The sequence below is a fragment of the Trichechus manatus genome, unplaced genomic scaffold (genome assembly GCF_000243295.1).
Source record: "Trichechus manatus latirostris isolate Lorelei unplaced genomic scaffold, TriManLat1.0 scaffold00028, whole genome shotgun sequence".
Classification (NCBI taxonomy): Eukaryota; Metazoa; Chordata; class Mammalia; order Sirenia; family Trichechidae; genus Trichechus; species Trichechus manatus.
Window position 1 is genome coordinate 16286244 of NW_004443964.1, and position 11072 is coordinate 16297315.

Consider the following 11072-nt stretch of genomic DNA (forward strand, 5'->3'; position numbering starts at 1 on the left):
TCTTAAAAGCTTGCAAGTGGCCATCTAAGGTGCATCAATTGGTCCCAACCACTTGGAATAAAGGAGAACGAAGAACACCAAAGACATAAGTAATGTATTGGCCCAAGAGACAGAATGGGCCACATAAACCAGAGACTTCATCAGCCTGAGACCAGAAGAACTAGATGGTGCCCAGCTACCACCAATGAACGTCCCGACAGGGAACACAATAGAGGGTCCCTGATGGAGCAGTAGAACGATGGGATGCAGAACTCAAATACTAGTAAGAAGACCAGACTTAATGGTCTGACTAAGTCTGGAGGTGCCCCGGAAAGCATGGCCCCTGGTCTCTCCATCACCCCAGAACTAAAACAATTTCTGAGGCCAACTCTTCAGACAGGGATTGGACTGGACTGTGGGACATAAAGTGATACTTGGGAAGAATATGCCTCTTAGACAAGCAGATATAAGAGACCAAAGGGGTGGCTTCTGTCCAGAGGTTAGAGAGGAAGGCAGAGAGAGTTAGGAGCTGGCTGAATGTTCATGGGGAATCAGGGGCGGAGGAGTGTGCTGTCGCAGAATGGGGTGAGCAGTTGGGGTCTCATAACAATGTATGTTAAAAAAAAAATTCTGTATGGGAGACTAACTTGAAATGTAAACTTCATTTAATTACAGCAATAAAAATAAATAAATAAATGTACGTGGCAAAAACTATTGGAATAGTGATGTGCTCTGGAGAAAGTGAAGGCGGAGAGAAGGTCTGATAGTGGGCTTAAAAATCTTTAAATAGCCTTATCATTGAAGTTGCTGCCAACGCCTCCTGCATCTGCCCCAGTAAGTGACTTACACCAGAAAAGCCTCCTTCCCAGACTAATTAGAGGAGTCACATAAAACCTTATCAGCCATCTTGGCTAAATGATTGTGTTTTAGGGGCATCTCATTGGAAAAGGTTATTGATTATATTGCTACATACTCTGCATGAGTTGGCAGGTAAAACAGCTAAAATAAAGATTCTAGAGTCTGGAGTCCTGACCATTTACAAATAGGAAAAGTCTCAACAGGAGTGGAAAGTTGCCAGTGTTTTTGCATCTTTCTTCCAGAAAATGACTGTTGCTTAAGAATGTGGTTCGGCTGGGAGGCTTTTTAAATGATGTAGGGAATGAATTACGAGGAGCTCAGGCTCTAGAGTAGTGCAAATGAGGAAACTAGTGGATTCGGGGAGCGGGACAATGTGGGTGGAACCCCTCCTCCCAGTGGGAGTGGAAAATGGGCCCTAAAGCTTGTAGGAAGATATACCCACTTTGTCTAAGCTAAGCAACTCCTTTGGAGAGATTTTCTAGCCCTATTTCAGTCCATTAAAAGCACAAGAAAACCAGTGGATAGTGGTGATGGTAGCACAACGTGGTAAATGTAATTAATGTCACTGAATTCTACACTTAAAAATGGCTAATTTTTTTTTAAAAAAGCAAATTGCTGAAGAATTGCAAGGCATTGTGATAACTTGTTAGCGCTTGCTGATTTCAGATGATTAAAAGTCTTGTTTTACCCAGCGGCGGAGACAAAAATAGAATTCAGGGTGGAGCTGGGAGGGGATGGAGGTTGGCCAAGTTGATAACCATTGAAGCTAGGAGGTGATGGTTACTTGGGGCTCATTATAGTATTATCTCTACTTTTGCATGTACAGTAAAACCTACAAAGGCCAGAACCTGTGTAAGGTGGAAACCTCTCAGAGAAGGAAAACTCAAATATTTTCCACTAATAGAGGGCAATAGAAAAGTGGTAGGACTGCACTCTGTCAAAGGCGGAAAACTTGCGAGATCTGGAAAAACAAGGCGGTCCCGTCAAATTCTGGCTCTCACCGGTTTCACTATATTTGAAATTTTTCATAATAAAAATGTAAAACAAGAAAAAAGCACAAGAAAAGCGCTTGCTTATGTGTCGACACCACGTCTTTCGACTCTATCCATTGGCATATTGCTCTGGGGCGTGGGGCAAACTGGTGGGCAAAATGCTTATGACCATTTCCCGTAAGCAAGCCCAGTGTGATTTTCCCACTAGCAACGTCAACCCCAGTTGCACTCAAACTTCGGTGAGTGATAGAATAAATCATCAGCAAAAGCTATAAAAATCCCTGTCAGGGAGCAGCCCTGTTCATTTGAGCGTGTGAACATAAGGTAAATGAGCAGTTACTGCAGAGATGATTTTATAGGCGTGAGCCACTCTGCATTAGAGCGGCAAGAAGAATTGTTATGTGAATTATCAAGCTGCTTCAGCTTGCTTCTCACAGCCCACCTGAGAGCAGCTACCTTCATCTGACACCCAGCTTTGGGGGAGCTCTGATTTCCCCAATTTTTTTTAACCATGATAAACAGCCCAGGGCTTTGGGTTAGGTCCAGCCAGCCGTTGAAAATACATATTTGTCTTTTAAAAAGCGGGGCCTGGATATTGTCAGAAATAAGAGAACCAGTTTGAGAAGACGTCAAAGAAACACAGTGTTTTATTGGCTCTGAATATCATTTAAATTCCACATCCAAGAGGGGCTTGGGATTTTGGGTTCTGTTAGCTTCGTGTCACCCCTTTCTTGGTTAAATCAGCTTGGAATTCAAAACTGCTTCTTGATATTCCTTGTCACCAAAGTGCAGCCCCAGGAGCTGAGAATGTGCGTCACCTCTCTGGGTCTGATGTACTACTGCACATCCACTTCCCAGATAGTTAGCTGTAGGCGCCAGCTTGGGAAAGAAACAAAATGGCAGCATCTGGGAAGACAGAACACACCAGGGTATAGCACTGGGGAAAATAAAATCATATAGCTGTGTATTAAGGAATATATAATATTATATATTTCAATATAATATTTAAGAAGTTCTCCTGGCTGGGACTATGCTGTAGGATTTGCTGCTGAAGGAAAACAAGACAAAGCAAAACTTAATTAGTACTTGGTTTACAAAAGATCTGGGACCTGTGCCGTTGGGTTTTCCTTGTTGTGAGGATTTGTTTTCTGCAAATGGCTTCCAGGCTCCTGCTCCAGGGGAAGGGTTCTGTCATTGTATTAGTTTCCTAGTGCTACCACAACAAATTACCACAGACTTGGTGGCTTGAGTATTCTGTCACTGTTCTGGAGGCCAGAAGTCCAAAATTAAGGTGTCAGCAGGGTGGGTTCCTTCCGAAGGCTCTGAGGGAGAATCCATTTCATATCTCTCTCCTAAACTCTGGTGGTTGCCGAAAACCCTTGATGTTTCTTGGCTTATAAAAAACATCACTCCGATCTCTGCCTTTGTCTTCACATGGGCTTCCCTTCTGTGTCTCTGGGTCAAATCTCCCCTTCTTTCTCTTAGAAGGACATCAGTCATTGGATTTAGGGCCTGCCGGTTCATCCGAGATGATCCCCTCTAGAGTTCCTTAACTTAATTTCATCTGCAAAGACCCTGTTTCCAAATAAAGTCACGTTCACAGGTACTGGGGGTTAGGACTTGAACATATCTTTTTGAGAAGTCACAGTTCAACCCACTACAGTCTTCAAAAGGCTGTATTTTCTCTTCATATCTGTAAAGTTGCTACTCTCTGTTGTTTTTGTCCACTTTCCAGACACCACTCGTGTGGATTGTTAGGCTGAAGTGTGGCTCTAACATTTGCTTCTGACCCCCATATTTGGGTTTAAACATCCCTTCATACCACTTACACTGTACCACTCCTAGGAGACTGAGCCCAAGGCAAAGACAAGCTGGTCAAACCCTCCCAACATGGCACTTCCCAGGCACTGAATTCTCAGGTTCTTTCAAATCAAATCCAAGAGGACAGGCTTATAATCCTATGAGGTCCCCACAGCAGGCTATAACCTTCTGCCTTTACACTGTCTTAGTCATCTAGTGCTGCCATAACAGAAATACCACAAGTAGATGGTTTTAACGAAGAGAAATTTATTTCCTCACAGTCAAAGTAGGCTAAAAGTCCAAATTCAGGGCGTCAGCTCCAGGGGAAGGCTTTTTCTCTCTGTTGGCTTTCTTCTCTTTGGTGTTCCCCTGGACTAGGAGCTTCTCTGCGCAGGGACCCCAGTCCAAAGCTCCCAGCACTGCTTTCTTGATGGTATGAGGTCCCCCTGTCTCACTGCTCACTTCTGTCTTTTATATCTCAAGAGATTGCCTCAGGACACAATCCAGTCTTATAAATTGAGTCCTGCCTTACTAACACAACTGCCACCCATCCTCCCTTATTAACATCATAGAGGCAGGTTTACAACATACAGGAAAATCACACAGTACCAGGAATCATGGCCTAGCCAAACTGATACACACATTTTTGGGGGTACGTAATTCAAACCATGACATTCCACCCTTTGGCCCCCAAAAAATCACATCCTTGCAACCTGGAAAACATATTCACCCCATCATATCATAGCAAAAGTCTTAACTCCAAGTCCAAAATCCAAAAATTCCTCTTTATCTGTGAAATCTAGAATACAAGTTATCTGCCTGCAAAGGTACAATGGCAGAACAGGCACAAGCTAGACATTTCCATTACAAATGGGAGAAACTAGAAAAAAAGAAGGGATAACAGGCACCAAGCAAGTCAGCAGAACACATTACATTAGCACTCAAGGCTTTGAAAATAATCTTCTGTTCTCTGAGACAATTTACACAATGGCCCTGCCCTCCAGACTCTAGGTATTGGCCACAGTCTCTGGATTCTGAGTGGAGGCCCCTCAGCCCTGGGCTTCAGCTCCGCCTTCCAGGCCCACTGGGACAGCAACTCTGCTCCCTTGGCTTTAGGCGCACCATTCTCCCAGTCCATCTGAGTGACAACACCCTTAGAAACACCAGAGGCCATGGCTCCACCCTTTGAAACCCCTGGTGATGGCCATACCTTTTGAGACTGAAGCAGCTCGGCTTCTTGTGTCCCTTCTCTCTTCAGCTTCTGCTTCCTATGGCCTCTCGGGCCTCGGGCCTCACGCCAGCATCTGCCCTGCTGGGGCAAGTGTTCCAAAGCTCAGTAGCTCCACCGGTATAAGTGCCTGGAGGCACCCCACTCCACCAGGAAGCCTCCTGCACACAGGCACTCAGCTCCATTGCTCCGTGGGTCGACAAACCTAGCTCCACCGATAAGTGCCCAGAGGCACCCCACTCCGCCAGGAAGCCTCCGTCGCACAGGCAGTCAGCTCTCTCGCTCCGTGGGTCGGCTCCAGTGCCATCTCACACTGGTCTCCTGGTTCTGCTGCTGTTGGTTCTCTGCTGCTGCTGCTTCTCTGCTGCTGTAGGTTCTCTGCTGCTGCTGGTCCTCTGTCACTGCTGCATGTCTATCCATTCACAATTTTAAAACCGCTTCCACAATTTTAAAACCGCTTCCACATTTTAGGTATCTGTTAGAGCAGCACCCCACTCTCTTGGTACCAAATTCTGTCTTAGTTGTCTAGTGCTGCCATAACAGAAATACCACAAGTGGATGGTTTTAACAAAGAGAAATTTATTTCCTCACAGTCAAAGTAGGCTAAAAGTCCAAATTCAGGGCATCAGCTCCAGGTAAAGGCTTTTTCTCTCTGTCGGCCTTCTTCTCTTCGGTGTTCCCCTGGACTAGGAGCTTCTCTGCGCAGGGACCCCAGTCCAAAGGACGTGCTCTGCTCCCATCACTGCTTTCTTGATGGTATGAGGTCCCCCTGTCTCACTGCTCACTTCTGTCTTTTATATCTCAAGAGATTGCCTCAGGACACAATCCAGTCTTGTAAATTGAGTCCTGCCTTACTAACACAACTGCCACCCATCCTCCCTCATTAACATGATAGAGGCAGGTTTACAACATACAGGAAAATCACACAGTACCAGGAATCTTGGCCTAACCAAATTGATACACACATTTTTTGGGGGACAAAATTCAAACCATGATACACATTTTAAGAGCACATGAATATGCACAGAAAATGATTATGGATCTATAGACCAGAGAGATGGGGGCGGGGTGACCATGGAGAGAAGAGATGCCTTCAAACTCACCTGTTTTCTTCAGATGTTGTAGCACAGTGAGATTCTGAACAGACTCTAATTGTTGTTTTTTTTTGCCCCCTTTCTTCTTAGCAAACTGCCTAGTTGGGCTAGAGCTGTTGTCCCCAAAATATTTTATGTTACTGAGAAGGCTTGGAACTATTATCCCTACACAATTACAGGTAAGTCCTTAGTACAACCAGTACGTCACATGTATCGAATGCAAGGATATAGGAGAAGTTGAGTTTCACTGATTTAGGATGGGTTGATTTATCTGTGGGACAACACTCCAAATCTGTGTGGGACTCACAGGCTGTACCCAGTTTCTAGATAGCCAAGAGGCCATTAGAAAAAGGGCACCAGTAACTAATGTGGATTGCTCCATAAACCTCATGCCCTTCCCATCAGAGCTGAACGCACACTAGCACATGGAAAGTAGCTTTTATTACTTACAAGAATCAGACAGCATACAACAGGAAAAGTTCCATCATGAGCGGTCCCCTCTCAAAAGCTGTCTGGGCAGAGATGATGACTTTTCCTTGTACACCCCACTTTGTGCCATGGGTGAGGGACTTAAATGTGACCATACCTACTGCTGGTCTCCACCGGCCAGGCCACTTGGGTAGACTGTAAGCTTATGTTATGTGTGCTCCACCTGCACTATTGCTGAAGAGACCAAGAAAACTTCCTCTCCCACCTGTTAATATACCCCCAGGTTAAGTGGCTAATGTATCTTTTTAACCCTGCTGACAAACATCCTACCACATCATGCCCCCCTGACTTCTTGAGAGGGGTGGTTAGCCCAGAATTATATCTTTTTAACTGTGCTAACAAACGTCAGACCTCAGTGGGGGTGATGGTTTATACTGTGGCCTGAAGATTCCAGCAGGGAGAGGAACAGAGAAAACCTTGGCCTCCTGGCTTCTCCAAAGGACTTGATCCTCACAGTATCCAAGCAATGTTTTGTGGGAGTCTCATAATATCTCCTTCTTCTGTTGCCTTCATACATTAGGTCATCAACCCTGTTCCTAACAGTGATGCGGGGATGGCAGGGGGTGGCAGGGGTTAAGTTAAGCTATTCCATCTTCCTTCTTGGAGGGACTGGAGGAAATGCCTTATGGAGAAAGAAGATGAAGCCCTTTTCAGTGGGATTTCTAGAGATTTCATTATCCTTATTTCTCCCCATTTCCTCAATAATCCCCAAGTAATATTTGAGGTTATGGTTTGTTGTTTATTTTGACCTTTTTGTTTCACGTCCCCACCTACCCCCCAAAAAACCTGACCGTAGTTTGTGTAAAACATTCTGTTGGCTCTCTCTGTCCCAAACTACTTCCTTTGCTACTGGAAAGTAGGAAGATCTTTAAGATTGCTTTCTCACCCACTTATAAAGGAGTGATAATAAACTCTCTGCACTCAATATTTCACTAGAAACCGAGTCCAAAAAATTAGAAAGGTTTGGTTCCTGCCCTCGAACACAATAAAATTTAAGATCCCACTTCAACATCATCGTAGCACACTCCTCTTATTGGTTATAAGAGCTGCTTTTCCACTTAAAATTATTTCCTTTGTGGTTAACTAAATGCTTCGCTGGAACTATTAGTCTTTAATTCTGTTTTTATAATGCCAATGCTTTGGTTTTTAATTAGCCACAAACTTATAGGCTAATTGAATCTTGTCTTATTGTCTTTAATTGACCAACCACAGAAGTATCATGTGAAAGGGTTTCAAGAGCAAATGTGGAGACATTCAGTTTTTATGAAAGGTTAATTATTGGAAGGTTTCTTTACCACATTTTTAGTAACTGTAACTCACCAGTATTTGTTAGTTCTGTGGTTTTTATACTGCGTGTAAGCGTGGTCTATATCATCATTTTGTCTCTTTTTCTTTCCCCTCTTCTCCAAATGAACATCTGGGATCAGAATACACAGTAAGTTTCATTTAATCATTTTTAAATATTTAGTCTAATATCAGTGGAATAATTGGAACTTTCCTGTACTGCTCTTCTTATCAATGCAATAAAAAAATAGAAGAATAATTCAGATCAGAAATATTTGAATGTGGGCTATTACATAGTTATATATAATGCAAGAGCTTGAATGTTCTCATTTGTTCAAAAATATGAATATAAATTTAAACTGCCTTGATAGTCACCATAGTTAACTTTTGCTTGTAGTTTTTAAAGAGCTCGACTGCGTTATTTGTGATAGTTAATTGTAATAGAAGGACAAGTTCTAGAAACATGATATCAAAGAGATGATGATAGCAATCAATAGAAGGTGGGGCTTATACTCACTGGCTGTGGCCTGATCTCTTACTGGACAACCTCGAAACTGGGAAGACATATGTGCAAAATATTTCACTCAGAGCTCTGAATAGCATAGTCTCTGTGGCTTGATAAGAATCATTTAATTTCTTGCCAGGATGCCTTTAGAGCCATCACTTACCCAAAAAAAAAAAAAAAAAAAAAAAGGAGGAGAACCCTATAATATCACTGTGTATTTTCATTTGGATCACTTTCCCCAATTGCCACCAGGTCGACCTATCCTAATGAGAAAAACAGTTAACTGAATTGTGATGGAATTGAGTTTTTGGTCTTAATCAAAACAGCCAAAGGAAAAGGAGAGATGGCAAGAGAGAAATAGAGGAAAAAGATTCATCTTATCCCTGGCATGACCAGGGTACCTGGCCTGTAGAAGGTGCTCAGTAAGGTTACTTAATGGCAGAATAAATGCTGTAGATAAGCAGATAGACCGTCATGCACTTTGAATCAAATGGGCTTGGCTGTCCTCTGGCTCTGCCACTTACTGACTGAAGTTCCTATGGAGTGGCTCCCAGTTGCGACAAGTTCTTGAACTTGTGCTGGACCATGGTTACGTTCTCATCTGCCCCAGTAAAATGCAAAATAATAATAATAATGAAAAATTTTCATACAATTTAATTTACTCCATTTAAAGGATTGTTTGTGAATACATCCCTATACTTGGGTACTAAATGTCTTTTCTTTTATGAAATAATAGGAATATATATCGTTGGGTTTTTTTCCCCCAATGTCTCTAACTTGGGTAGAAAAAAAAGCAATTCTAGGACAAAATGCAATTTTTACATTTTAGATGTCCGGGAACCACTGATCCAGAACAAGCAGCTTAACTTCTCTGAACCTATGTTTCCTCATCTCTAAAATTGGGATAATCCCTCTTCCACAGAGCTCTAGAAGGATTCAGTGATCTAACACAGGGTTGGCAAACTTTCTGTAAAGAGTCAGATAGTAAATATTTTCTGCTTGGCACACCATGTAGTCTCTGTGACAGCAGAAGCAGCCATAGACAATATGTAAACACACTGGCGTGGTTGTATTTGCCTGGACCAGCAGACTGAATTTGACCTCCAGACTATAGTTTGCCAGCCCCTAATCTGTATATAGAAAGCCTGTACAGTGCCTGTACATAGCAGGCCATTAAATGGTTTCCCCACAACACCACCCCTTAATTCCATTCCTTCTAGAAATTACATAATGGTCAAGAGGAAGACTTTGGATTTGGTTGAATCCTGCCTCTAATACACATAAGCAGTTACACAAATTACTTTTCCTCTGTAAGCCGCCATTTCCTCATCTGTAAATAGGGAAAAGAATAATACCTATCTCATAAGGGTGACGTGAAGATTATATTAAATAATTCACATAAAATTTTAGCTTAATGCTTGGTGCATGGTACATACTCAATAAATGTTTGCTGTTATTAGCTATCATACAATACTAGAAGCTACCGTCATTAAAATGGAAGTTTTATGGGCTAATGTTATGTTGTTAGGTGCTCTCGAATCGGTTCCAACTCATAGCAACCCTGTGTAAAACAGAACAAAACACTGCCCAGTCCTGCACCATCCTCACAATCATTGCTGTGTTTGAGCCCATTGTTGCAGCCACTGGGTCAGTCCATCTCGTTGAGGGTCTTCCTCTTTTTCGCTGACCTTCTACTTTACCAAGCATGATGTCCTTCTCCAGGGACTGCTCCCTCCTGATAACATGTTCAAAGTACATGAGACAAAATCTCACCATCCTGCCTTCTAAGGAGCATTCTGGCTGTACTTCCAAGACAGACTTGTTTGTTCTTTTGGCAGTCCATTCACTATTCTTCACCAATGGCCACAATTCAAAGGCCACAATTCTTCATCACTCTTCCTTATTCATTGTCCAGCTTTCACATGTATATGAGGCAATTGAAAATACCATGGCTTAGGTCAGGTGCACCTTACTCCTCAAAGTGACATCTTTGCTTTTTAACAATTTAAAGATGTCTTTTGCAGCAGAATTTGTCCAATGTAATACATCAATTGATTTCTTGACTGCTGCTTCCTTGGACTATTGTTAATTGTGGATCCAAGTACAATGAAATCCTTGACAACTTCAGTGTGTTCTCCATTTATTGTGATGTTGCTTATTGGTCCAGTTGTGAGGATTTTTGTTTTCTTTATGTTGAGGTGTAATCCATACTGAAGGATGTGGTCTTTGATCTTCATCAGTAAGTGCTCAAGTCCTCTTCACTTTCAGCAAGCAAGGTTTTGTCATCTGCATATCGCAGGTTGTTAATGAGTCTTCCTCCAGTCCTTATGCTGTGTTCATCTTCATATAGTCCAACTTCTCAGATTATTTGCTCAGCATATAGATTGAATAAGTATGGTGAAAGGATACAACACTGACCCACACCTTTCCTAATTTTAAACCATGCAGTATCCCCTTGTTCTGTTCAAATGACTGTTCTGTTCGAACCACTGCCTCTTGGTCTATGTACAGGTTCCACATGAGCATAGTTAAGTGGTCTGAAATTCCCATTCTTTGCAATGTTATCCATAATTTGTTATGATCCACACAGTCAAATGCTTTTGCATAGTCAATAAAACACAAGTAAACATCTTTCTGATATTTTCTGCATTTAGCCAGGATCCATCTGACATCAGCAATGATATCCCTTGTTCCAAGTCCTCTTCTGTATCCGGCTTGAATTTCTGACAGTCTCCTGTCGATGTACTGCTGTAGCCATTTTTTTAAATTATTATACTTTAGATCAAGATTTACAGAACAAATAGTTTCTTATTAAACAGTTAGTACACATACTATTTTATGAC

General features: G+C 42.3%; 1 protein-coding gene across 3 annotated transcripts in view; it reads left to right on the forward strand.

The window, feature by feature from the left end:
- PITPNC1 (phosphatidylinositol transfer protein cytoplasmic 1) overlaps positions 1 to 11072 on the forward strand; it is a 325421-nt gene that overhangs the window by 180204 nt on the left and 134145 nt on the right. For all 3 annotated transcript variants that reach the window (XM_004374205.2, XM_023729304.1, XM_023729305.1), the window contains exons 3-4: positions 6042 to 6130; positions 7868 to 7875. In XM_004374205.2, the coding sequence (XP_004374262.1) occupies positions 6042 to 6130; positions 7868 to 7875 (97 nt within the window). The remainder of the gene's footprint in view (positions 1 to 6041; positions 6131 to 7867; positions 7876 to 11072) is intronic.